Genomic DNA, 24,697 nt, shown 5'->3' with positions numbered 1-24,697 from the left:
TTCGCCACCAGACATCCTTCAGTCACGGTTTCCTCAAAATCCTGCTGGTCTTCTTTTGGCAGCTTGGCTTTGAACCTTTCCATAGAGTCCCATAAGGCTCTGTCGTATCGACCCAGAAGCGCAGCCGCACTAGAAATCTTAAGAGTCGAAGCAGCTGAGTTGCAAACTTTGCGACCCCAGGAGTCTTGGGTCTTGCTGTCCTTGTCTGGTGGAATTGAAGAAGAACCGGCAACTGCGTGGGTCTTCCTCGCCGCTGCCACAATCACGGGTCCGCTGGAAGGTCAGATTTTACAAAAGCCGGGTCCGAGGAGGCCGGTTTGTGTTTTTTCTGAATGCGGGCTGGCACCGCTCTTATAGTCGCCGGAGTCGGGAATACCTGATTGACAGTATCCATAATTCCCGGGACCAATGGCAGTAGAGGACGGGAGATCGCTTTCTTGTGTAAAGTCTCAAAAATGACTGTCGTTGTAACTTGAGGGACAGACATTTCAATGTTCAACTTTTGAGCTCCCCTTTGCAAGACATCCAGATAAGTGCCAATGTCATCCACTGGGGAGGATCTGGACGTAGGACTGTCCGTCAGTGTGGGGGATTAGTCCCTTTTGGAAGATCTGGTAGAAGAGGTAGATGAAGTAGACGGAGTTCTTCGACGTCTACGGCGATCACTGCGACCCCTCTCTTTCAATCTTTTTGAGCGCTCCTCCCGTCTCGGAGAGCGAGATCTTGCCCTATCCTCTGAACGAGCTTTTCTGGGAGATCGGGACCTTCTCGGAGATCTGGTTGGTGTCTTCCCAGGAGATTTACGCCTGGGAGGACTATGCTTGTCCATCTCCTCCACGAGCTCTTGAAGAGGAGACCTGTGCTGGGAGCTGGCATAGTCTTGCATACGTTTTGTCACTCCAGCCTCTCTCCAATGTTCCAAAGATCTGTACCATCTAGGTGACAGTCTGACCTTCTCCGCCCCAGGGTCTGTTCGACGCTCAGGAGACTTGCGTACAGGACTTCTGGACTTCGAAGAAGCAGTTGAGGAACCAGAAGACCTTGAAGTGGAATGACGAGAAGCTGACTCCGTTACCATCACCACATCTGAACACCTCGACGTCGAGCGAACTTCCCTCGTCGTCGAGTGCTTTCTGGGAGTCGGTGGATCAAACAATCTTGTCTTTGATTGTCTATGCGAGGGTGTATGGTCTCTCGACATCGAGCGGCGATGATCAGTCGTCGACGGAGTTCCCTGTCTCGACGTCGAACGGCGAGTACCAGCCGTCGACGGAAACCTCTCTCTCGACGTCGAACGACGATGCCTAGTCGTCGACGGAAGTCTCGACGTCGAACGACGATGTCCTGTCGTCGACGAAGCACTCTGCCTCGACGTCGAACGGCGGTGTCCTGCCGTAGACGAAGCACTCTGCCTCGACGTCGAGCGACGATGTCCAGTCGTCGACGGAGGTCCTTCTCTCGACGTCGAACGGTGTTGATCAGCCGTCGACGGAGTTTTGTGCCTCGACGTCGAGTGTCTGTGCGACGACGGCGGAGGGGTATTGGGCACCCTCGACGCCGAGAGCTGACGAGACACCGACGGAGACCGCCTCCTCGACGTCGATCGACTCTTCCCTGTCGACGGCAGAGGGGTCTTGGTCCTCGACGCCGAACGCCGTTTCTTTGACGACGGCGGAGGAGTCACACTTCTGGACGCCGGTCGTTGTCTGGATGACGTCGGCTGAGGGGTGACTTCCCTCGACGCCAGTCGTCGCCTGGTTGACGACGGCGGAGGGGTCTTGGATCTCGACGCCGACCATCGCCCAGTCGACGGCGGCGGAGTTCCCTTCCTCGACGTCGAACGTCGCCCGGTTGACGCCGGCGGAGGGGATTTCGACGATGGAACTGGATCCTTCGACATCGTCGACGCACCTGGTCTTCTCTTCGACGGCGAGCCCGCCGTCGATGGTAGTTTAGACGATGAATGATCCACCGGTGGTTCTTTTCTCAGCGCCGAGCCCGACGCTGAGGGTGAAGGGTGTGAAGACTTCTTTCTGGAAGATGTATGAGTCTTCTTGGATCCCTTCCTCACCGGAGATCTTCCTCTTGATGACCTATGAGCTAGGCCATAAATGCGAATCCTCTCCCTGTCCTTTAGAGTTCTCCCTGAAAGGTGTTCACAATGAGGACAGGAGCCTGGATCATGTTCTTCAGGCAGACACAGGATACAGACGTCGTGGTTGTCTGATTTGGCCTTCTTGTTGCCACAAGAAGGACATTTGTCGAAGAGTGAAGGCATTCTCAGGAGAAAATGTTCACCAAACTGACTGAAAAAGACAGTATCTTACTAGACTAGATATTAAATGTCGAGTAAGAGCAAAAAATTGTCAAAAGGAAAGAGTTTTTCTGTCAAAAACAGAAAAATTAGTGGAGCTGTGTAACCAGGGTCCTTCACTGAAGGAACCGGAAAGAACAACTGACCTAACTGTCACCCCTGAGGCATGATGGGATACTGGGGGTCATGGGTGCCTTAAAGGCACGGTGTCAGTTTATTGCTATGCAGCTACAGGTTAGCTTTTCAGTCTTTTTAGACTGTGTGTTTGCAATGCAGCCTGGGAGCTTTCTATGCTTCCTGTGAGTTATGAGAATTTCTACTGCTTTCTGAGCATTAAAACAGTTTTTAAAACAAACCTTGGTTGTTTTCTCATGTTTCTAATGCTTATTATTCATGGATGGTGGAAATTCTACACAGCATATTTCAGCTCTGATTTTATTTGGCTGCTATTGCATATTTTTATATATATATATATGTATTTATATATATATACGAGTATATATATGTGGGGCACATATAATATAGTGTTTCCGGGGTCCCGCACATGGGCGGGAATATTCTAATGCTTATGACTTTGATGAGGATCCCCTGGAAGAGAACCTCCTGTCTCAGGAGGGTGATATGCTCTTGTGATATTGTATGTGTTCTTGGAGGAATATTTGTGGGAGTGTCTGTAATTTCCAGGCAGTAACCATATTGGATAATTTGTAGTACCCAATTGTCTGAGGTTATAGCGTTCCAGACAGGTAGAAAATGAGAGAGGCGTCTCCGAGCAGGAGTGGAATGTTCGGGGGTGCCTGAAGGAAGGCACTTTTTTTTTGCAGAGGAAGTGCATTTGGAGTTGCCTTTAGCTCTTCCCTTCCCGTTGTTTCCTCTAAAACCCCCTCAAAAGTAGCCGCTTGATGAGGGTAATTGGTCATAACCTTCGTAAGAGGTGGAGCGAGTTTCTGTGGATACAGTCTTTGAGCCACCCCTGTAAAATGAGCGACAAAAGGAACCCCTATTAGTAGATAACTGCAAAGCCCCCATGGACTTTGCGACCTCTGTGTCTTTTTTCATTTTTTCCAGCGAGGTATCAACTGCTGGGCCCAAGAGATGTTCTTTATCAAATGGTTGATTGAGAATGGATGTTTGCACCCAAGGCTTGAATCCTGAGATTCTCAACCAAGCATACCTGCGTAATAGTACGTTAGTGTTTACTGCACGATCTGCTGTGTCTGCTGCGTCTAGTGCACATCTGATGGAAGTATTATTATTTTTTTTGCAGAGTTTTATATAGCGCGAACTAGACCCGAACCGAATCAGGTATCAGAGCGCTTTACATAGCACCAGTTACGTTACATGAGGACACACTTTCATTTTTTTTTTTTTTTTTTTTAGGCACGGGGAGATTAAGTGATTTGCCCAGAATCACAGGAGGTTTATGGCGTCGTTACCGAGACTCGAACCCAGATCCCCAGGTCCGAGGTCGAGCGCCTTAGCCGTTAGGCCAACCCCTCTCCCCAATGTATTGTAATGTAATTAGTAATGAGTTTGTGTGAGAAAGTGAGTTTCTGTTGCAGTACCCCCCCCCCCCACACACACTTTTTGCCTAATACCTGATGCACTTTTACTTGGTGTGCCCTGGGTCCCTGCCAATCAGGTACCCAGGGCCTGTGTTCCTTTCCTAAAACCTGTACTAAAGCCTAAACCCAATTGGCATCTCTGGCCACATGTCAGCCCCTAGTAAATGGTACCCTAGGTACCCAGGGCATTGTGACCAGAGAAGACCCCTACGGGCTGCAACACTGATTGTGCCACCCTTAGGGGCCCTGTACCCTGACACACATACACTGCCTTAGCAGGCTGAGTGTCCTGTTGCAGAACTAAACAAAGAGTCGACATGGCACCATATATCAGCCACCCCTCTAGCTGGGTGCCCTATGCCAGTGGTATGGGCACAGGTGCATGAGCCCTGTGCCCCTACAGTACCCAGGGCCATTCCTGGGCACTGTAAGTACAGTGATTCCATTAAGAGTATATGGTGCTGGGAGATTGTCATTACGAACGCCACAGCACCATAATGGCTACACTGAAGGCTGACAAGTTTGATGTCAAACTTCTCAGCACATTAAACCCACACTGGTGCCAGTATGGGATTTAATGTAACATGCACGAGAGGGCATCTTAGAGATGCCCCCTGAAATCTAACCTACTATCCACGTCTTGTCTGAGAGGCTGCCTAGGCTTCAACACAGCAGGCATGTTGCTGGACCCCTGGGTGGAGAGCCCCTCGCTCTCCTGGCCCTGCAACAATGCACATCCTGGGATGAGGTGCCAAGCCCCCTCCCCCAGGATGGGCAGGGGAAGCTTCAAAGGCATTCCGACTTTGTGAGCTTCTCCAGACCACTTGCTGTACTCAGCAACTGGCCCCACCGGTTCTGACCCACACTCTGGCGGGAAGACTGGCGGGAAACCCTACGTCAGACAGGGGGGTGCCAGCCTGTGCCAATCCCTCCCCTCAGGTGGGAGAGGCGAGGTGAAGCACAACTCCGGGCTCCGGCCATCTTGAGGATGGGGAGCCCTGCCAAATCACAGCTAGGCTCCTGCCCCCTCCCACAGGAGAGGAGCAGGCTAGGGGGTATACTCACCCCAGGACAGGGACCCATTGGTCCCTGTCCTTGCCGTACCTGTAACGCCCCTAAACTTAGTATTTAGGGGCACCCTGAACCTTTTTCCACAGATCCAGATTACGAAACAAGAAAGAAGATCAAGGAACACGAAGACCTGCCGTGCAGCTGCTAAAAAGAGGAAGACACCAACTGATTTGGGCCCAGCCCTACCGGCCTGTCGACTCTTGAACCTGCTCCTGTTAAACTCCGGCGTCTCCAGTGGTCAGCAACCTCAAAAACCCCGGAGGACCTGACTGCCTTGTGACTCTGACTACCTGGGTCTCCCACGAGCAGTGGTGCTGCTCAAAGCCAGTAACAAGCCCTGGCATCCGCCCGGAACCGCAAACCCTGCACCCTCTGCACCCGCCAAGCCTGGCCTGTGCCGGAGTGAATCAAGACCCTGAGGACGTCCCGTCGGCGATTCTGACTCAGAATCCAGTGTCCAAGGACCCTCCACGACGACCCCTGCGACGCCTGCAGCCTCAGAACAAGGGACCCCTCCAACCGCGACCAGTAGGGGGTAAGATTTCCCGACCTCAAAAGACACCCCTGCACCCGGCGCCCCACGGCCCCCTGTGCCCATCTCCGGGGTGCCTACCTATTCTCCAAAATCCCAACTTACCCCTCGAAGTGTTGGTCACACCAGAGGATCATCCGTCCCCAAGCCTGCAGCCTTTGTTCCCTTTTCAAAATCCTCATTGTATAACAATGAGCGCCCGACGACTCAAAAGCACCCTGCATTCAGCCACCCGAGTGGCCCTGGCAGTGCAACCTTTGTCCTATTCTACTTCCCCATTTGCCCTGAGCAAGTGACCAGGAGCCATGCTCCCAGAGCCGTGTGGCCTGCTAGCCAGCAGCCACCAACCGGAGGTCCCCTGCCCCTCATTGGATAACATTGGGCCTAACTACCTCTGCACCCGGCCGCCCCTGTGCCGCTGACGGTGAACCAACTGTACCTACCTGACCCTGGGGGACCCCTGAGTCTATGCCCAGAACCTTAACTTCACCAGTCGAGTACTCACCTGAAAACCGATAACTCACTTTCCTGCTATAGGATAACATTGACTGGTTTGACTCGAAAAATCTTCTGAGAAGTTTTGAAACTCTAAAATAGTCCTATAAAATCAGCCGAATACCAAATTTCGAAGTACTCACCTGTGCTCAGGAGAGAAGCCAGTACTGTACCGTGTAGCCCAGTACTGAACCGCAAAAGTAATCCTAACCGGGTTTACTAGTAACCTGAATTTTCTCCTTAGGAATCGATTGTCTGCTTTTCTATGAAATTTCTTCTAAGTGTCTAGTTTTGAAAACTTGAAATATTCCTTAAAAATTGTACCTACTACTGAAACATAATTACTTTCCTGTCTTAAGTAGAGACCCCAGTGCTGGACCTAGGAGCCCAGTACTGGATTACACCAGTAACGAGAACGTACTTTACCTGTAACCTGAATTTTCTCCCATTGGATAACATTGCTAGATTTTCACTGAAAAGTGTGAACTTTTAAAATACCTTTTTATTCTTTAAAAATCATTGCAATAACTAAAACGTTTTTACTAAACTGTTTTCAGCTTAGACCCCAGGCCTGAATCTAGGATACAATCCTGGAGTTACAAAAGTAATCGATAAAGTAACTAGCTGCTTTTATGTAGAAAAACCCATTGAGCTCAATGTTAAATTGTGTTTAGAATTGTGTTGCCTACTGCAACCATTGTACCTATTGTGTTGATAAAGTTTATTGCCTCTTTGCAAAGTAATTACATGAGAGTACTCATATCGAGAAAAGTATATTTTGATACCAGTTGGTTCTAAAAATAAACCAACTATATCTGTGGATATAATAACAATTGGCCTGGAGTTCAGTCCTTGAGTGTGTGAAACCTTTTACGGACTGAGTGTGTACAACAAATGCTTTACACTGTCCTCTGGTACTGCCTTACTGCTCGACCAAGCTACCACTTTGGAGGGTAAGGTCAGTTCTGACTTTAACCTCTGTTAAACCTCTGGAGATGGTGGACTCTATACACACTGTACCTTACTTTGGTCCAGTATATATAGAGCCACCTTCTCACAGTTTGCCTTCCGTGATGAGATCATTAGTTCTAGTCTTATGCTCGTCAGGCAGAAATTGCATGAGATTTTTTAGCTCATCGCAATGAGCCCTATCCTTCCAACAAGGCTTGTGTATCGGCAATGCGCCAATGATTGGACGCTTGGGAAGTCACTCTTTTGCCCGAGGCATCAATGAGCTTGGACTCCTTGTCAGGAGGCGGGGTCTCACCTGTGGTCTGTGAGTTAACTCTCTTACGTGTGTTGGAAACCACAAGAGTCCAAGGGTAACTGACCGTTGATGTAAGTGACATCAATAGGGGCAGGTTTATATTTTTTCTCCACTCTAGGTGTGATTATTCTTGCCCTTACAGGATCTTTGAAAATTTTATCTGCGTTCTTTAACATGCCTTTAAGTATTGGCAGTGTATGAATGGTTCTTACGGTCTCAAATAGAAAGTCCCCTTCTAATGGCTCCTTAAGTGGCTCCACCCCGTGATACTGAGCAGCCCTGTTAAGTAGCTCAACATATCCAATGTTACCATCAGGTGGCGCGGTACGGACGGACACAGATCAGGGTCATTATCCGTGTTTGGGTCAGTGTGATAATCCTCCCAGGGGTCAGTGTCCTGTGGTCTATCTTGATCCTCACCCCATACCCAACATACTGTGGGTCAGGTGATATTGGTGGTGAATTTGTGGGTGTAATAAGTAAGTGGAGGTGGAATGTAAGGTGGAGGAGGGTTAGCACCCACACCTTTCCTTTTGAGAGGAATGTGGTAGTCCTCTGGCGGGTCTACTTTCAGTTTTTTTGGAAGGGTGGCATGGATATGTTCTGTTTCTGGGTGTATCACCAGCCTTTTCTGCTTCGGATCCGACGGCGTTGCATCGGGCCGAGGCTCTTTAGACAGAATGTCTTTGTCCTTACTCGCCGGTGTTGGACGACTCCAACTACTGGTTCAATGACGAACTGAAGGCATTAAAACTCTCAGTCCGCCATGCAGAACGAGCTTGGAGACGTCAGTACTGCCCCATCCTCAAAACGCAGTACACCTCCCTCATGCAGCAATATAAAAAATCTATCCTGTCCACCAAAAAGGACTACTTTTCCTCCAAAATTCTAGTCGCGGAGAATAAATCCAGAGAAATTTTCTCCATTATAAATAAACTTGCTTACTCCGACAGAACCACTCTCAAACCCTCCCCCTCTCAACCTCTCTGCGATTCCCTGAACTCATTTTTTAGATAAAATTGCAACAATCAGAGCTAACATCCTCCCCCCCTCTTCCTCCTTCCTCAACCCTCCCTGCTCCCCTATAGAGGCTTGTCTCGACTCACTCCCTCTTCTAACAGAAGAATCCTTTCTCTCCCTTCTCCCTCTAGTTAAAACTGGGTCCCCACTTGACCCATGCCCTGCCCATATTCTCTGTCACATTTTCACAAACTGTCCGCTACCCCCGCTCACTTTTCTCAACTGCTCCCTGTCCCAGGGTGTGGTTACCCCTGCTCTCAAATCCGCCATAATCCTCCCCATTCTAAAAAAACCTGGTACAGACCTCTCTGTCCCCGCCAACTACCGCCCGATCTCTTTGCTCCCTTTCCTAGGGAAAGTCCTGGAGCGACATGTCACCAAAGTACTCACCACCTACGTGGAAGCAAACCGAGTCCTGGCTCCCCGCCAAGCCGGCTTTCGCCCGGCTCATTCCACCGAGTCGGTTGTGCTTTCAGTACTCGACAACCTTAGAGAGGGAATGGACACTAACATCCCCCAGGCCTTGGTACTACTCGATCTCTCCGCCGCCTTAGACACGGTGGACCATTCCATCTTACTCTCCCGTGTCGGGGCGGCAGGGATCGGCGGCTCTGCCTTGGTCTGGCTGTCCTCCTTTCTAAGCGATCGCACCCAAGCAGTCCGCCTGGGCGATTTCTCGGCTGAACCTCGGAAGGTGGTATGTGGGGTCCCCCAAGGCTCCTCTCTCTCCCCTCTACTTTTTAACTTGTACATAGCCCCCCTCATCTTTGCTCTTCAACAAATGGAGGTCTCCGTATATAACTATGCGGATGACCTCCAGCTTATATTTTCTCTTTCTCACTCCCCTGACTCTAAATCTAATTTCCAATCTACAATGCTCTTCATCCGGGACTGGATGAATCACAACCACCTGAAACTAAACCCAGATAAAACTGAGCTGGTTTTGACAGGTGGTTGCCCCAGTCCCTGGTCCCCCCTCTTCTGGCCTTCTTCCCTTGGACCTCCCCCACCCCCCTCCTCTTCTGTTAAAACCCTCGGCATCAAAATTAATGACCAACTCACTCTGCACTCCCAGGTGAGTTCGGTGGTTTCCTCTTCTTTTTTATCCCTCCGCACTATCCGCAAGCTTTCCCGCTTCTTTTCCTTCACGGCCCTGAAACTTATCGTACTTGCCATGGTCGTTTCCCGCTTGGATTATGCCAATGCCCTTTTCCACGGCATGCCGGCTTACAGTGTACGACGACTTCAGCTGGTCCAGAACCAAGCGGCTCGTTTGGTTTACAACCTTACAAAATTCCATCACGTCACTCCCCTCTTAAAATCCTTGCACTGGCTCCCCATTCGTGAACGCTCCCAATTCAAGGTGGGCTGCCTCACCTTCCAGGCCCAGCTAGGCTCATCTCCCGTTTTCATCTCTTCGGAGATCAAACCCTATGCCCCCTCCAGGTAACTTCGCTCCTCTTCTCAACACCTGTTGACTGTTCCCCGGTTTCGCCGAAAAAAATGGGGAGGCTCGAAATTCTCTACTCTTGCCCCCATTTTTTGGAACTCTCTTCCTATCCAACTTAGATGTTCTACCCAATACTTGCTTTTCAGAAAGGCTTTAAAACCTTTCTATTCTCAAAAGCCTTCCCCCTATAATTTCTCACCAATCCCCCCCTGAGATTCTCGCTTCTCAAGGACTCAGCATACTGTAGCGCCATGGAACCGTCTGGTGTACGCGCGCTTTATAAATAATTTAAAACTCAAACTCAAACTTGGTGTCGAAGGTTTCGGTTCCGAAGCTTTCGGTGCAGAGGATGGAATTTTGGATACCGATGAGACCGGCACCAAGAGAGGTTTTGGTTTGGCTTTCGAAGCCAAAGGTATTGGTTGGCCACCGATATGGGGCCGACTCTAGCCCAAGCCGGAAGGCTTTTTTTTGTGTTTCAATGCCGAGCCCGGGGGCGGGGCATCCAAAACTTTTGTTGGTGCTGACCTTGGCCCGAAGGCAGAGGAGAGACCGGAGCCTTTTTCATTGTTTGATGAGGGTCAAGGGGGTATCTTTACTCACGGTACGTTGAGCCGGAGTAACCTGCTCCTCTTCTTCTATGTCAGAGTAGGCTTCGGACAGGGAGATGGAAAATGCTACTTACCCAGTATGCATCTGTTCTTGGCATGTAGAGCTGTGGAGTCACCTGCTGTGCATAGATCGCCATTTGGTGTTGGGCCCGGACGTTTGCACTTTGTTTTTGTCGGAAGACGTCTTTCCAGTCACGAGGTAGGCGACTCCTCCTTTCGGTGATAGTGCGCACGGGCATCGACTCCATTGTTAGATTGTTTTCCCGCAGAGGGTGAGGATGGAGTAAGTAAGAGTAGAATGGAGATGTCCATGTGTAGTTATCTAAGTAATATAGTACTGGAACAGATACAGGTTATCGGGGAGGTAGGTGGGCGCATGCGACTCCACAGCTCTACATGCCAAGAACAGATCCATACTGGGTAAGTAGCATTTTCCGTTTGAGGCAGGTGAGCTGTAGATCACATGCTATGCATAGACTATATAGCACTTAACTCCCGAAGCGGACGCTAACCTGTAGCTGTAAAACTGCCTGGCCCACTCTAGCTTGTTGTCTTGCTAGCACATCGACACAATAGTGTTCTGTGAATGTGTGAGGTGTAGACCACGTTGCAGCTTTACAGAGATCATCTATGGGAATATTTCCTATGAAAGCCAAAGAAGCCCCCAGTTTGCGAACGGAATGCGCTCTAGGGGGAATTGGTAAAGTTGTTTTAGCTTTTGCATAACATATCTGAATACATTTAACTATCCAATGTGCAATACCGGATTTAGAAATGGGATTGCCTTTGTGTGAGATGTTTAGTGTTACAAAAGGATTTTGCTCTATCTATATAATACATCAATGCTCTTGTTACATCTAAAGTGTGATGAGCCCGTTCTGCCACAGAATCTGGTTGAGGAAAGAACAAAGGCAACCCAACAAATTGGTTGATGTGGAAGGCAGAAACTACTTTAGCTAAGAATTTAGGATTAGTACGAAGAACTACTTTATTTAGGTGTATTTGTAAAAATGCTTCTTCTTTGGTTAATGCCTGAAGCTCACTTACTCTCCTGAGTGATGCGATAGCAATGAGGAAAGCAAGTTTCCAAGTGAGAAACTGTAGTTCACATTTATGTGAAGGCTCGAACCGTGGACCCATTAGCCTGTTAAGGACAATATTAAGATTCCACGTTGGGGCGCCGGTGGAAGTCTTGGAGGAATAACTCTTTTGAGTCCTACCATGAAAGCTTTGATACCGGGCACTCTGAAAAGGGACAGGTGTTGTCTGTTTTGAAGATAAGCAGCTATTGCAGCGAGATGTAAGCATATAGACGTATATGCTAAATTTGAATGTTGTAAATGTAGCAGATAACAAATGATATTTTGAGTAGAAGCATCAAGTGGATCGACGTGGTTGTTATTACAATAAATAACAAACTGCTTCCATTTTGCTGCACAACAAGCTCTTGTAGTCGGTCTTCTAGCCTCTTTAATAATATTAATACAGTCTGGTGGAAGATTTAGATAACCAAACTCTATGACTTCAGGTGCCAATTCGTAAGATTGAGAGGTTTGGGATATGGATGTCTTATCTCACCCTGGCTCTGCGTGAGGAGACTGGATGCGAGATATAGTTTTTCATGAGGAACTACTGATAGTTCCAGGAAGGTAGTGAACCAAGGTTGGCTAGCCCAAGTGGGAGCTACTAGGATTAGTGTGAGGGATGATTGCCTGAGTTTCCGAACGACTAGTGGAATGAGTGGGAGAGGCAGAAAAGCTTAAGAAAATATCCCCGACCAGTTCATCCATAGAGCATTGCTCTTGGATAACGGGTGTGGATACCTGGAGGCGAAGTTTGGGGATTTTGCGTTTTGGTGTGTGGCGAACAGATCTATGCCTGGAAAGCCCCACATCTGAAAGTAGGGGAGGAGAACTTGAGGGTGAAGTTCCCATTCGTGAATGTGTTGTCTCTGTCTGCTGAGGAGATCTGTGATCTGATTGTCCACTCCTGGGAGATGTTCCTCTAGGAGATGAATCTTGTGATGAATGGGCCATTTCCCAATGTCTTGCGCACGGTGTGACCGTTGCAGAGTGTGTTCCTCCCCGTTTCTGTATATAATACATTGCTGTCATGTTGTCTGTACGTATCAGGACAGCTTTGCCTAGAAGGTGAGTTTGAAAAGCTTTGGGCGCTATAAATAGTGCTAACAGTTCCAGATAATTTATGTGGAGAAGCTTTTGCTTTTGACTCCAAAATCCTTGAATTGTGCGAGTTTGGAGATGAGCCCCCCCCCCCCCAACAAATGAGTGATGCGTCTGCTGTAAGCACGGTCTGTGGAATTGGGTCGATGAAGGGCCGCCCTTTTGTAAGGTTGTGTGGATACCACCACTGCAGAGAGCGATGAGTGCGGCCGTCCACCAACACCTGATCTGTCAATAGACCGTGAGACTGATTCCACTGATGTGCTGAGCGTTCTTGAAGGGGAAGCATTTGCAGACTTGCATTAAGAACTATCACGATGCAAGACGCCATCATTCCTAGCAGTTGCATGAATACCTGAGCTTGTAATAAGTGATTGGGTTGAAATTTGGAGAGGAGAGCCTGAATATTGGGAATTCTGGCTGGGTTGGGACAGGCTAGAGCTTTTTGTGTATCCAGAGTGGCCGCTAGATATGCTTGTGTATTGGAGGGCTGATGATGGGATTTTGTCAGATTGACTGTAAATCCGAGGCTGTGCTGTAAGCGAACTGTTGTTTGAGTGTGCTTTAGGCACTTTGAGAGGTTTGGCTTTGATAAGCCAGTTGTCTAAATATGGGAAGACGTGAACATGTTGTCTTCGCAGATGCGCAGCGACCGCTGCTAGGCATTTGGTAAATACTCTCGGAGCAGTAGTTAGTCCAAATAGAAGAACCTTGAATTGATAATGTTGCCCCGCTATTACAAACCGAGGTATTTGCGATGAGCAGGATGTATTAGAATATGGAAGTAGGCGTCCTTCAAGTCCAGAGTGGACATGAAGTCACCTTGTTGTAACAGAGGAAGTGCCTGTTGGAGAGGGACCACATGGAAGTGATCTGATTGAATGTAGAGGTTTAATTCTCTGAGGTCTAACATAGGCCAGAGAGAACCGTCCTTTTTGGGAATTAGAAAATGTACAGAGTACACTCCTGCCCCTGATACTGCAGTGGGACGGGTTCTATAGCTCCCTCTTCCAGAAGCGATTGTACCTCTTGTTTGAGTAGGTGTAAATGTTCTGGAGATAGTTTGTGTGTTCGTGGTGGAATGTTTGGAGGGTTGCTAGTAAGCTCCAGGCAGATTGGATAATTTGTAAAACCCATGTGTCTGATGTTATTGAATTCCAGACTGGGAAAAATTGAGAGAGACGTCCTCCGATAGGTGTGGGATGATCGGGGGAAAGGGGAAACAAGTCACTGCTTGTTCGTGGCTGGGGAAGTACGGGCTGTATTACCGTTCCCTCTTCCTTTGCCACGGTTTCCACAAAATCCACCTTGAAAATAACCTCTGGTAGACTGACTATTGCCTCTATATGAGGTCTAGGACCCTGCAGTAGAAATGGACCGTGAGCCTCCCCTAAAAAAGGATCGGTGAAATGATCCACGATTGGAGGTGTTTGTAGCGCTCCCACAGATTTGGCTCCCTCGTTGTCCTTTTTCATTTTTTCTAATGCAGTGTCAACTGCAGGGCCAAATAAATGCTCCTTATCAAAAGGTGCGTTTACAATGGATGTTTGGACGTCTGGTTTAAAACGTGAGACTCTAAGCCACGAGTGGCGTCTGAGAAGAGTGCTAGTGTTAATGGCACGTGAGGCAGTGTCTGCTGCATCTAGAGCACACCTGATTGATGTATTGGAAATAAGCTTCCCTTCCTGAATGAGGTCATGAGCCTTGAATGTATGTTCATCAGGCAGATATTGCATCAGTTGCTCTTAACTCATCATAATGAGCTCGGTCATATCTTGCCAAGAGTGCTTGGGTGTCAGCTATGCGCCAATGATTCGCTGCTACTCTCTTGATGAGGCATCTATTGATTTAGATTCGTTGTCGGGAGGTGGAGCGTCTCCCGTTGACTGAGAATTTGTCAGTTTCCGAGCATTTGAAACCACTTACGAATCTACTGGAGCCTGACCTCTGATAAAAATTGGGTCTGTAGGAGCCGCCTTGTATTTTTTGTCCACTCTAGGTGGGAGTATCCTAGCTCGTACGGGATCTTTAAACACCTCATCTGCATGTTTTAACATACCCTTAAGCACGAGTAGTGTATGTGTCGTTTTTTGGGATGCACTTCGTGTCTCAAATAGGAAATCTTCCTCAAGAGGCTCCTTGTGGAGTTGCACCCCATGATACTGTGCAGCTCTATTAAGCAACTCAGTAAACCCCACATTATCATCTGGAGGAGAAGGTCTAGATGGGTGTAGATCTGGATCATTGTAGTTATTAGGATCCGTGTTATAATCTACCCAGGGGTCTGGAGCATAATCTTTTGGTACATCCCCATGTGCGTCATCATCTAGATCCCCATCAACCTGCTGGAGTGGAGATTGTGGCTGAGGGGAATTTGTGGGTGTTATAAGCAGGTTTGGGTCATTAGGTGGAGGAGTTGAGGAAAGGAAAAGAGGGGGAGGAGAACTATTAGTCCCCATGTTCTTTCTCTTTAGAGGGATATGGTAAGATTCCTCAACTTCTGGTTTCCTTTTCTGTAGCAGTTTTGCAGAAAGGTGACCTGTTTTTTGGTTAAAAACCAGTTCCTTTTGTTCGGGGTCCGTGTTAGCAGGCGGAACGTCCAAGCTAAGCTTCTAGGATGGAGGAGAAACCTACTTTTCCTTTGGAGCCATAATTTTCGACATAGAAGATTTTGGTGTCGACGTTTTCAGAGCCGAGGATTTTGGTGCAGAGGATTTCGGCTCCGATTATTTCGGTTCCGAAGTGTGTTACAGTGCTGAAGTTTTGGAGGGATCAGTTGGCTTATGTTTCGGTGCCGAAGTCTTATGTTCGGGTCCCGAAGAAGGTCAACTCAGTCCCAAGCCGGAAGGCTTAACTAGTTGTTTTGGTGCCGAGCCCGAAGGTGGGGCGTTGGAAACTTTCTCGGTGCCGACCTTGGCCTGTAGGCGGAGGAGGGACCGGAACATTTTGGAAGTGAACTTTTTGGGGCAGAGGAGTATCTTTACTCAAAGTACACTGACCGGGTGTGATGTCTTCCTCAATGTTGGAGGCTTCCTCGGACAAGTTAATTTGTTGTTCCTCCTCTTTCTCGGCTCCATGTGCTTCGAGGATCTCCTGGTCAACATCTTCTTGGAACAGATCTGGAGCGGAGTCCGTCTGTTAATATATCTCGTGACGTCGACCCCGACGGTCTCAGAGTGTCTTTTTCGATCGGAAGGATCGGCAGGCTTCGCAGTTGTCTTCGTTGTGTTGAGGCGATAAACACAAATTGCACACGTCGTGAAGATCGGTGCAGGGGTACTTGGAATGGCACCTGGGTCAGAATTAGAACAGAGTCCGTTCCATCTACTTCAAATTTGGTTGACGCGGCTAGGCCCGAGGGCCTCGCACAAGGTTTTCCGATCGAAGTTGTGGAAAAGATTCGATACGCGAAGGAAGGAATACGCGATCGAGAAACAATACTGTAGAGGGTAGTGGATTGTACTGAGGGGAACCCGAGAACAGTGTCGAACCAGAGCACAGCAATTCACGTCCGAACCCGATGGCGGAAAAAAACAATCTAACAATAGGAGTCGATGCCCATGCACACTATCACCGAAAGGAGGAGTCACCTACCTCGTGACTGGAAAGACTTCTTCTAACTAAAACAAAGTACAAACGTCTGGGCCCAACACCAGATGGCGATCTATGCGTAGCATGTGATCTACAACTCGCATGCCTCGAACATGTTATCTTCTTCCTCGGCTCCTTGAGCGTGATGTTCTGTGTCAGAATCCTCACTGAAGATGTCCGTTGCGGAGCCAGTTTGATGTTGCATCTCATGACATCAAGCCAGACAGTCACAAAGCGTCTTCTTCGATCAAAACAATCGGCACACGTCGCTGTCTTTCTCGTTGTGTTCTGGGGATAGGCAGAGGTTGCACACTTCGTGCAAGTCGATGCATGGAAACTTAGCACGGCACCCGGGGCAGAACTAGAAGGGAGTCCGTTCCATCGACTGCTGGTCCTGTCGGCGTGGGTAGGCTTGATGGCCCGCCACGAGTTTTCCGATCGAAGTTGTCTTGAATTGATACAAAACGCGAAGAATGGGAAGTCGCGATCGATAATACTGTTGAGGGTAGAGGATTGGGCGTCGAAGGGGTACGAGAAACGGTGCCGAACCAGAGCGCAGCAATACACATCCAAACTCAATGGTGGTAAAAAAACTATCTAACAATGGAGTCGATGCCCATGCGCACTATCACCGAAGGGAGGAGTCACCTACCTCGTGAGACTGGAAAGACTTCTTCGAAGAAAAACAATGTGCAAACATCCGGACCCAACACCAGATGGCGAGCTATGCACAGCATGTGAGCTACATGCCTTGAACAAACCTTTTTTAGAAGTATCAGACATTCTGTCCTCACTAAATCCAGTAAATGTTGAAAAAAACTTAGCACAGCTCAGGGAGACTCCTTGTCACACGACGTGCGGTAGAAAATCTGAGGGACTTGCCTCTCTGTGGAGTGTTCTAAAGGGTGCAAGAGCCTGATTGGTTGCGTTTCAACTTAGGTTCTTTTTTTACAAAAGGACAAGAATGGACTACTACAGTGACTGTGCAGTCCATTATAGCCTACTGTATTATGTTTTATTACTGTTATGTATATATTTTATTTGTCTCCGCATACATGGCGGAGGCCCAGCAGTCATGGGGGAGTCTCCGCACTCATGGCAGAGGCCCCACAGTCATGGGGGAGTCTCTGCACTCGTGGCAGAGGTCCCGCAGTCATGGGGGAGTCTCTGCACTCGTGGTGGAGGCCCCGCAGTCATGGGGGAGTCTCTGCACTCGTGGCGGAGGCCCCGCAGTCATGGGGGAGTCTCTGCACTCGTGGCGGAGGCCCCGCAGTCATGGGGGAGTCTCTGCACTCGTGGCAGAGGTCCTGCAGTCATGGGGGAGTTTCGGCACTCGTGGCGGAGGACCCGCAGTCATAGGGGAGTCCCTGAACTTGTGGCGGAGGCCCTGTAGTCGTGGGAGAGTCTCCACACTCGTGGCCGAGACCCCGCAGTCGTGGGGGCGTCTCCCCACTCATCGCGGAGGCCCCGCAGTCATGGGGGAGTCTCTGCACTCGTGGCAGAGGTCCCGCAGTCATGGGGGAGTCTCTGCACTCGTGGTGGAGGCCCCGCAGTCATGGGGGAGTCTCTGCACTCGTGGCAGAGGTCCTGCAGTCATGGGGGAGTTTCGGCACTCGTGGCGGAGGACCCGCAGTCATGTGGGAGTCCCCGCACTCGTGGTTGAGGACCTGCAGTCATAGGGGAGTCCCTGAACTTGTGGCGGAGGCCCTGTAGTCGTGGGAGAGTCTCCACACTCGTGGCCGAGACCCCGCAGTCGTGGGGGCGTCTCCCCACTCATCGCGGAGGCCCCGCAGTCATGGGGGAGTCTCCACACTTGAGGCCGAGTCTCTGCAGTCGTGGGGGTTCACCGCACTCAGGGTGGAATCTCACTGCGGATATTCCACCCCGAGTGAAGACTCCCACACGACAGGGGGGGCCTCTGCCACAAATGCGGAGGCCTTTTGTGATTCAGGACCAATACGTTCACAATGGGTCTTCAGTAGCTGCTTGTGCGGTCTAGTAGACAAGATCTACAAACCATGTATGCAGTGCAGACACTCTCGCCCTTAAATGACGAGTAAAGAACGGTGCTCAGGAGATCAGCGGGGGTGTGGGGGAGGGTGGTCTTGGACAGGGCTCTGCATGTCGTTCAGTGCCTAGTTTTGTAAGAGGCAAACTTGGGTACAGATGTTCCAGTCATCTCTCATGCCAGGGACGGTTGTCCAGTACTGTTCAAGAAAAGTAATAGAATGCGCGAGTATACAATACACCAGCATGTCCGTGTATTGCCGCCCCTGGTATCAGACAGCCCTCCTCATGTACACTACTCTTACCTGCTCCCTTTGGTGACTGAAGACAGATGGCAAAGCAGGCTCCCAGAATCCCGCCGAAGGCTGTCGTGACTTGCATCTTGGCTGCACTCCAGCGATCAAACCCAGCCCGGAGCAAGATGGCAAAATCCCCAACCTGAAAAACACATGGGTCAGAGGTTAGACGTCAGTGATACAATGAACAGACAACAGCACCTTTAGTACAAAACAGGTCACAAATTGTTATCGTGCCACAGAGTCCCACAAATGGACCAGTCCCAGTTACACATATTTATAGACTCCACCAGAAGACCAGCCAAATACAGAAGAGAGACACAGGGGGCTGTAACCTCCAACTACGAGAGCATCCAACCCGGGCACACGGTGACAAAGTGTTAGGAATGTCACACAGGAGGCATCAAACACAAGCACGCGGTGACAAAGGGGCTTTGAATGTCAAGCAGGAATGAATTTTAAGGCCACCAGAACAGCCCAGCTGTTGCACCTTAAAATTCCTTTGTCAATCCACTCTTAGATAGACACAGACGTAATAATGGTCACTCTATCTCAACTCCAGACACTCCCAAGGGATTTCCCAAAAACACTCAATGTTCCACATCCCAAGACACTCCAAACTTCTCAGCTGCCGCTTCAGGGTACCTCAGCCATGGCATACATTGTATGGTTTGTCCGGATGAAGAGTGTGCGCCGAAGTGCCCCTTATTAGAATAGGGTGGCAGAATATTAAGTGTATATTCTTATTTGGAGCTGCTCGGATAACTTCCTAACCGGTCTGAAACTGTTCATTCATGGGCTCTGAAGGTGCTACCACTGATGCCCAGCTGCTCGCTGAGAATACAAGACCGTAGCCGTGAGAAGGGCCCAAAAGGGACCAGAGCTCCAAAGACTGGCGCATGAACAAGACCAGGGCACCTCTATTAAAAAACTCCTTCCCACAGTGTCTACGACTCGGATGTGCCATTCCCACTGAGTTTAGCAGCGCCTCATTGCAGTTAGCCCTGGATAGAATCAAGACTTGTGGATATAGAAATCTGCAAACAAAGAGCACACTCACGTTTGCATTGTTCAAGTCTGGAGTTGAATTGACCGTCCTCAACTGCTAGGACAGAGTGCAGCCACAAACTTCACACTCGGCCAGACCAAACTCCGTGCTTAGTCCGGATGAAACTTGAGGTTTGCGCGTTAAGCTTTGAAAACACCGGTGTACTGCTTTGTACAGACTTCCATTCCTGTATTCCATTATTTGATTTTGAATGAGAAATATCTGGCAACACAAACTTCCCGCCCATCCAACCCAGAGGATGCTGCTGTGTGCGATACATACACGAACCGTCCTAACTCTGAGGCCTCATCCTAATATACGACTGGATGAGGGGCGATGGCAACACATCCATGTCTCGACACACCTGGACTGGTTCACACCACACCCTCCACTCCAGGAGTGACATGCAGCCTACACGCAGGTCAGCACAACAGACATCGTCCAGGCCATGCAAGTCCGCAGCCATGGAATTAGCTTGTGGACAACGAGTTCACTGCCAAACAAGCACCCACAACCCAACTTGGTCCAAAGCTGTCTTGCCACTGACTTCTACCTCAACTCGGGCAGGTGTCCCCAATGCCTACCAGGCAACTGACAGTGGAGCCAGAGACAACGTCCTCAGGTTTGAGATACTTCCTCTTAACCATAGAGTGGACGTCATCCCTTAGCGCAGAACCCTTCGTCCCATTGATACCACCTCACTGACAAACCCAACAGTGTTTTAGTGAATGGAATTAACAGGACAAGGGTCCCTCTTCAAGATTTCTATTCAGTCTAGGTTGATTGCCACTGATGTCCTATCAAAGATCAGGCTGATGCTGGTGATTTAAATGGCCAACCTTCTTGTAATGCCTTTCTGGTGACACCTACAGCCGCTCACCATCATGGGCAGGGAAGTGGTCCTTTACCTTCTCATTCAGTTGTGGTTTTCAGAACCCAGCAGGTCCCTTTACACCTCTGTTCCAGCCCAGACCCATGGGAATCTCCAGACCAGTCCCTTCTGGTTTGGAATCATTCTAGCAGGAGTTCTTCTTCCCTTGAGGGTTGAAACCCTACCGCTCCAATCCCTTGTTCCCCCAAGTACTAAACCGTTTGTTAGTCAGCACAGTAAGTTTCGCTGGATTTCTTCCAGTAGGATCAGACAAGTACCGCATGAGACTGGGAGCGCACTCCTCCCCGAGTCACTCTGCTACCCCCGAATGGCTCAGGGGCTGGTAATGCTTCACTTGCATCGCAGTCACGGACTCATTCCAGTCATTCACTACCTCATGGACCCAGTTATAAAATGGAACCCCGTTTGTCTTCTCGTTCTCCTGTTATCTCTACAAGAACTGGATGGACATCTGTCTGAACCATCTAATTAGAGGTTGATTCATACTATTATATTAAACTTTAATTCTCCTGCATTCATCCAATCACCTCGCCTCTTCAAAAGGGAAATGACAGAGTTGAAGCTTTGGACTCATTACGTACACTTTCCGCCTTACATACTGTCGGGAGCTGGCTCTTAATAGGATATATCAAAATGAGATACATCATGTTAAGGGTCCAGGGGATCCCTTACGAGTGGACAGGAGCTTGCTATGGAAACTCCAAGGTGCCCTTGTAGGAAGCGGACTCGGTGCACGGTATTACCACCTAGAGATAATATTATATACAGAGTCCAGGGGTCCCTAAATGTGCACAGGGCTCTATTTAAAAACCTAAGTGCTCTATTGGTGGTAGTGTGGGCGAGCAGCCTGAGGCCTAACGCAGAGGAGTGTAAGACATTTATGGCACAACAGTGATCAATAATGGACACACGACTCCAAATGTAGATGCAGATCAATTTTAAGAAAAATATACTTTGTATTTTATTTTACTTATTATCATAATAAGGTAAGTACGTTTTTAATTAAAAACACATTGAAAAAGCGACACGCAGACATTTTTCAACAAAGTCCAATGTTATCCCATGGGGAAAACAATATTGCGGTTAATCAGGTATGTATTTAACTTACAATCCCAGTCTTCGGAGCCGAAAGCCAGCTAGGGCCAGGGGTGTGGAGCTTGTTTCTTCTTGGACATGTCAGCTGTCCACGAAAGATTGGAGTCTTTTTTTTTAAGGCAGCAGTCCTCCCAGGGGATCGGAGGTTGCTGGCTGCAAGACAGGTCGCAGGTTCGCAGATGCTGGAGACAGGCCGATAGGGCTGGAGCCAAGGCAGTCGTCGTCTTCATTCTTCTCTGAGGGTCGTCGTCTTAGGTCGTCGCAGATCTAGTTTATGGGTCTGGGGAGCCACCTAAATACTAAATTTAGTAGGCGTATTAGCGGAGTTGCAGGTATGACCAATGGGCACCTTACCTGGGGTGACTACACACTCTATTATGTCACGTTCCAGTGGGAGGGAGGCATAGTCCTAGCCCTGACTGGAGGGGCCTCCCCATTTTCAAGATGGTGGGGAATGAAAGTTGTGCTTCACCTCGCCTCCCCCATCTTTGGGAATGGGTTGGCAGAGGCGGGCACACCTCCTACTCTTTTGAATTTTTCCCGCCGGTATTCCCACCCAAAGTGGGGGTGTAAACCAGGGGCTGCGATCTACTGCTGGCAGCAGAGCCTGGGGGTCGCATTACAAAGGCAGCAGGTCTTTGAACATCCCCTCTTCGAGCACTGGCCCATCCTGGGGGAGAAGGTGTGACACTCTGCTCAGGTTATGCATTATTTCTGGTCCCAGAAAGCAGAGGCTATCTATCCAGGGGTCCAGAAACATGTCTGGTGGTGGATGGCTGTATACAGCTGGTCAGGGTTGGTAGGTTTTCAGGGAGCACATGGTACATTAAACCCACACTGCAAGTTAGGTTTACTTTTGGATGCCTTTTTGGAGGTAACGACAATGTTAACCTTCATATTTCCTTCCCATTTAGGTTTCACTCTATGTATCCATACTGGTTTTTCTACACTGTTTAGCGGCTTTTTCTCATCTATTTGTTGCGACGTCTTAGTTCAGGTATTTGGGAGTATATTACTTCGGGGGAGGTGTGAATTTATCACATTTTTTATGAATTTGGTTTGTTTCGGTTCTCGTGCTCTCCTTTTTCTTTCATCACTTTTTCGGTTTTCCTGCTCATCACTGCTACGCAGTGCACTTTGTATACACATTTTTATTTAAATTCGTAGATTCATCACTGAAATTTGGATGTTGGACACCTTTGGTGGGTGAAGGCTTGTGTCTCTCTCAAATCTGTTTCTACTGAGTTTTGACTCATTTTATCTGTTGTTTTTCAGCCCTGATGAAGTCATGGTATTACCTACCCAATGACGAAACACGTGTTGGCTTATCTCTTTATGATGATGTAGGAGAGTAGGGTCTGCAATCCTATGATCACCCAGATTTTTGCTTTTTGCTGCACTGGTTTACGACTTTCCCTGGCTGTGGGCCTGCTAATCAGACCCACAGCCTAGCTGTTCTCTCTATCCAAATTGTACCCAGGTACTGAATTGGCACTGGGCCCTCTCCAAGTCCCTGTACCCAGGGCTGAGGTGCACCCAGAAGTCTCCCAGGGGCTGAAGCACGTATTGTGCCACCCCTGGATTGACTACCTAAATCTGACACAACTGGCTGCACGACAGCTGGGGCAAGGTGGTGTACTCACCCTTTGCTTTAGATATAGTATACCTATATCTAACCCTAAAATGGACACACAGATCTCCTATCAGTCACTCCTATGGCAGGCCTTAACAATCCTGAAGGCAGAGTGCTTGGAATCGTGTGAGATGGTGCTCTGGCATGAGCTGAGCCTGTCTGCGGCTTTCGGGATCTATCCCTTAGCCGTTTCCATGATATCGCATACCATATACTCTTAAGTGCATTATAATCCTCGCGGTTATGTGCCAACTCTGGTATCGCTTTATCAAAACATGTCGAGTAAGGTGTCATACGAATTGGAATACTAACCCCTCGCCAATTCTGGCGACGGGGTTAGCATTCCACCCTTCTAGAGGGACACGACATGCCTGTAACCTATAACCCGGTTAAAAGTCAGACAGAGCCTTAGCATCCACAAAATGGATGCTGCCACCGAGACACAAGTCTGCCCTCCTGCTGCTGGGAGTCCTCCCAGAGCAGGAGATAAGGACAAAGGGTTTCCTGCCAGGGGCGGTGCCAGCACCGTCCCAGACAGGGTTTTGTGTATTGTAGGTAGGCAGGGCTTTAGAGGAAGGTGACTGCAAGTAGCACCCCGGTGCTCACTGTGCATAGGCCGGCTTGAACCAGTTCCAGGGTCACTCCAGACCCTGTGCTGGGGAAAAGCCCGCCAAGGAAGTGGGTGTAACCACCCCCCTCCTAGTCCCACCCATAGGGCAGGACTTAGTCGCGTGCCAGCCCCTTTTTACAGGATAAAGGTAGAGACTGGCCCCCTTCCAAATCAGATCATCTTTGAATCCTGAAACTACTTTCTGCGAAAGGAACTCAAGACTTCTTCCTAAGATTTCTCCCTTGTGACTAAGGAGTAGTCACCCTGCACCCGCAGGCACCATCTACAGAACACTGCGGTCTGCTGCACGTCCTTCCTCCGGAATCCGACTGCCCAGCTCGACGAGACCCGGCTTCCCTGGCACCTCTGACCTCTACCCACCTCTACAGCACAGCTGAGAACCGTGGGTGCGACGAGACCTCGAGGGACCGGCCATCGCCAAGACTGCACGACTTCTGCACAGCAAGCCCGCCGAGTATTCCACTGGTGAGTGCTTTGGGGTCCGAGAAGCCCCGACTCTGAGCAGCTCCAGCTCCGAAGTGCAGCCCCCCAGCATCTCCACGATCTGCGTGGGGCCCTTCTGCTTTCCGCTGCTCACCGCGTTGTTTGGCTACTAGCCCGTTGGCTTGTGGCCTCCCTGACGACGCCCGACGACATTTCTGCTGCTAGTCTGGTTGCTCCAGACTGGCCCTTGCTCCCTCCCAGAAGAGGAGCACCCTGGACCCTCCTGGTCCACTCAAGACGCCATTTTGAGTCCACCGCGTGGGCTTGAATTAGCCAAGGCTTGTTGCCCAATCCTGGGTAACTTCGACGCCAACGACTTCATCCTTCGTGGGACAGCTCGCGCCTCCATCCTGGTCGCCGACAACGCCTCCTGGTCCGAGAGACTGCAGAGCCCAGCAGCGCCCACTCACCTGACTGCGGTGACTTCGCCCGGTGCCATCCTGGTGCCCACTTAATCACTGGCTAGTGATTCAAGAACTTGGTCCCCTCTGCTTTCAGGTTTCTTCTTCCTTG

General features: G+C 49.4%; 1 protein-coding gene across 2 annotated transcripts in view; it reads right to left on the bottom strand.

The window, feature by feature from the left end:
- Positions 1-24,697, bottom strand: part of SLC39A13 (solute carrier family 39 member 13) — a 176,865-nt gene that overhangs the window by 35,173 nt on the left and 116,995 nt on the right. For both annotated transcript variants that reach the window (XM_078684492.1, XM_078684493.1), the window contains one exon: positions 18,412-18,544. In XM_078684492.1, coding sequence (XP_078540618.1) covers positions 18,412-18,544 — 133 coding nt within the window. The remainder of the gene's footprint in view (positions 1-18,411; positions 18,545-24,697) is intronic.

This window comes from Lissotriton helveticus, chromosome 3_2 (genome assembly GCF_964261635.1).
Source record: "Lissotriton helveticus chromosome 3_2, aLisHel1.1, whole genome shotgun sequence".
Lineage (NCBI taxonomy): Eukaryota > Metazoa > Chordata > Amphibia > Caudata > Salamandridae > Lissotriton > Lissotriton helveticus.
Note: the sequence above shows the minus strand (reverse complement) of the source record. Positions and strands in the feature narration are given on the sequence as shown.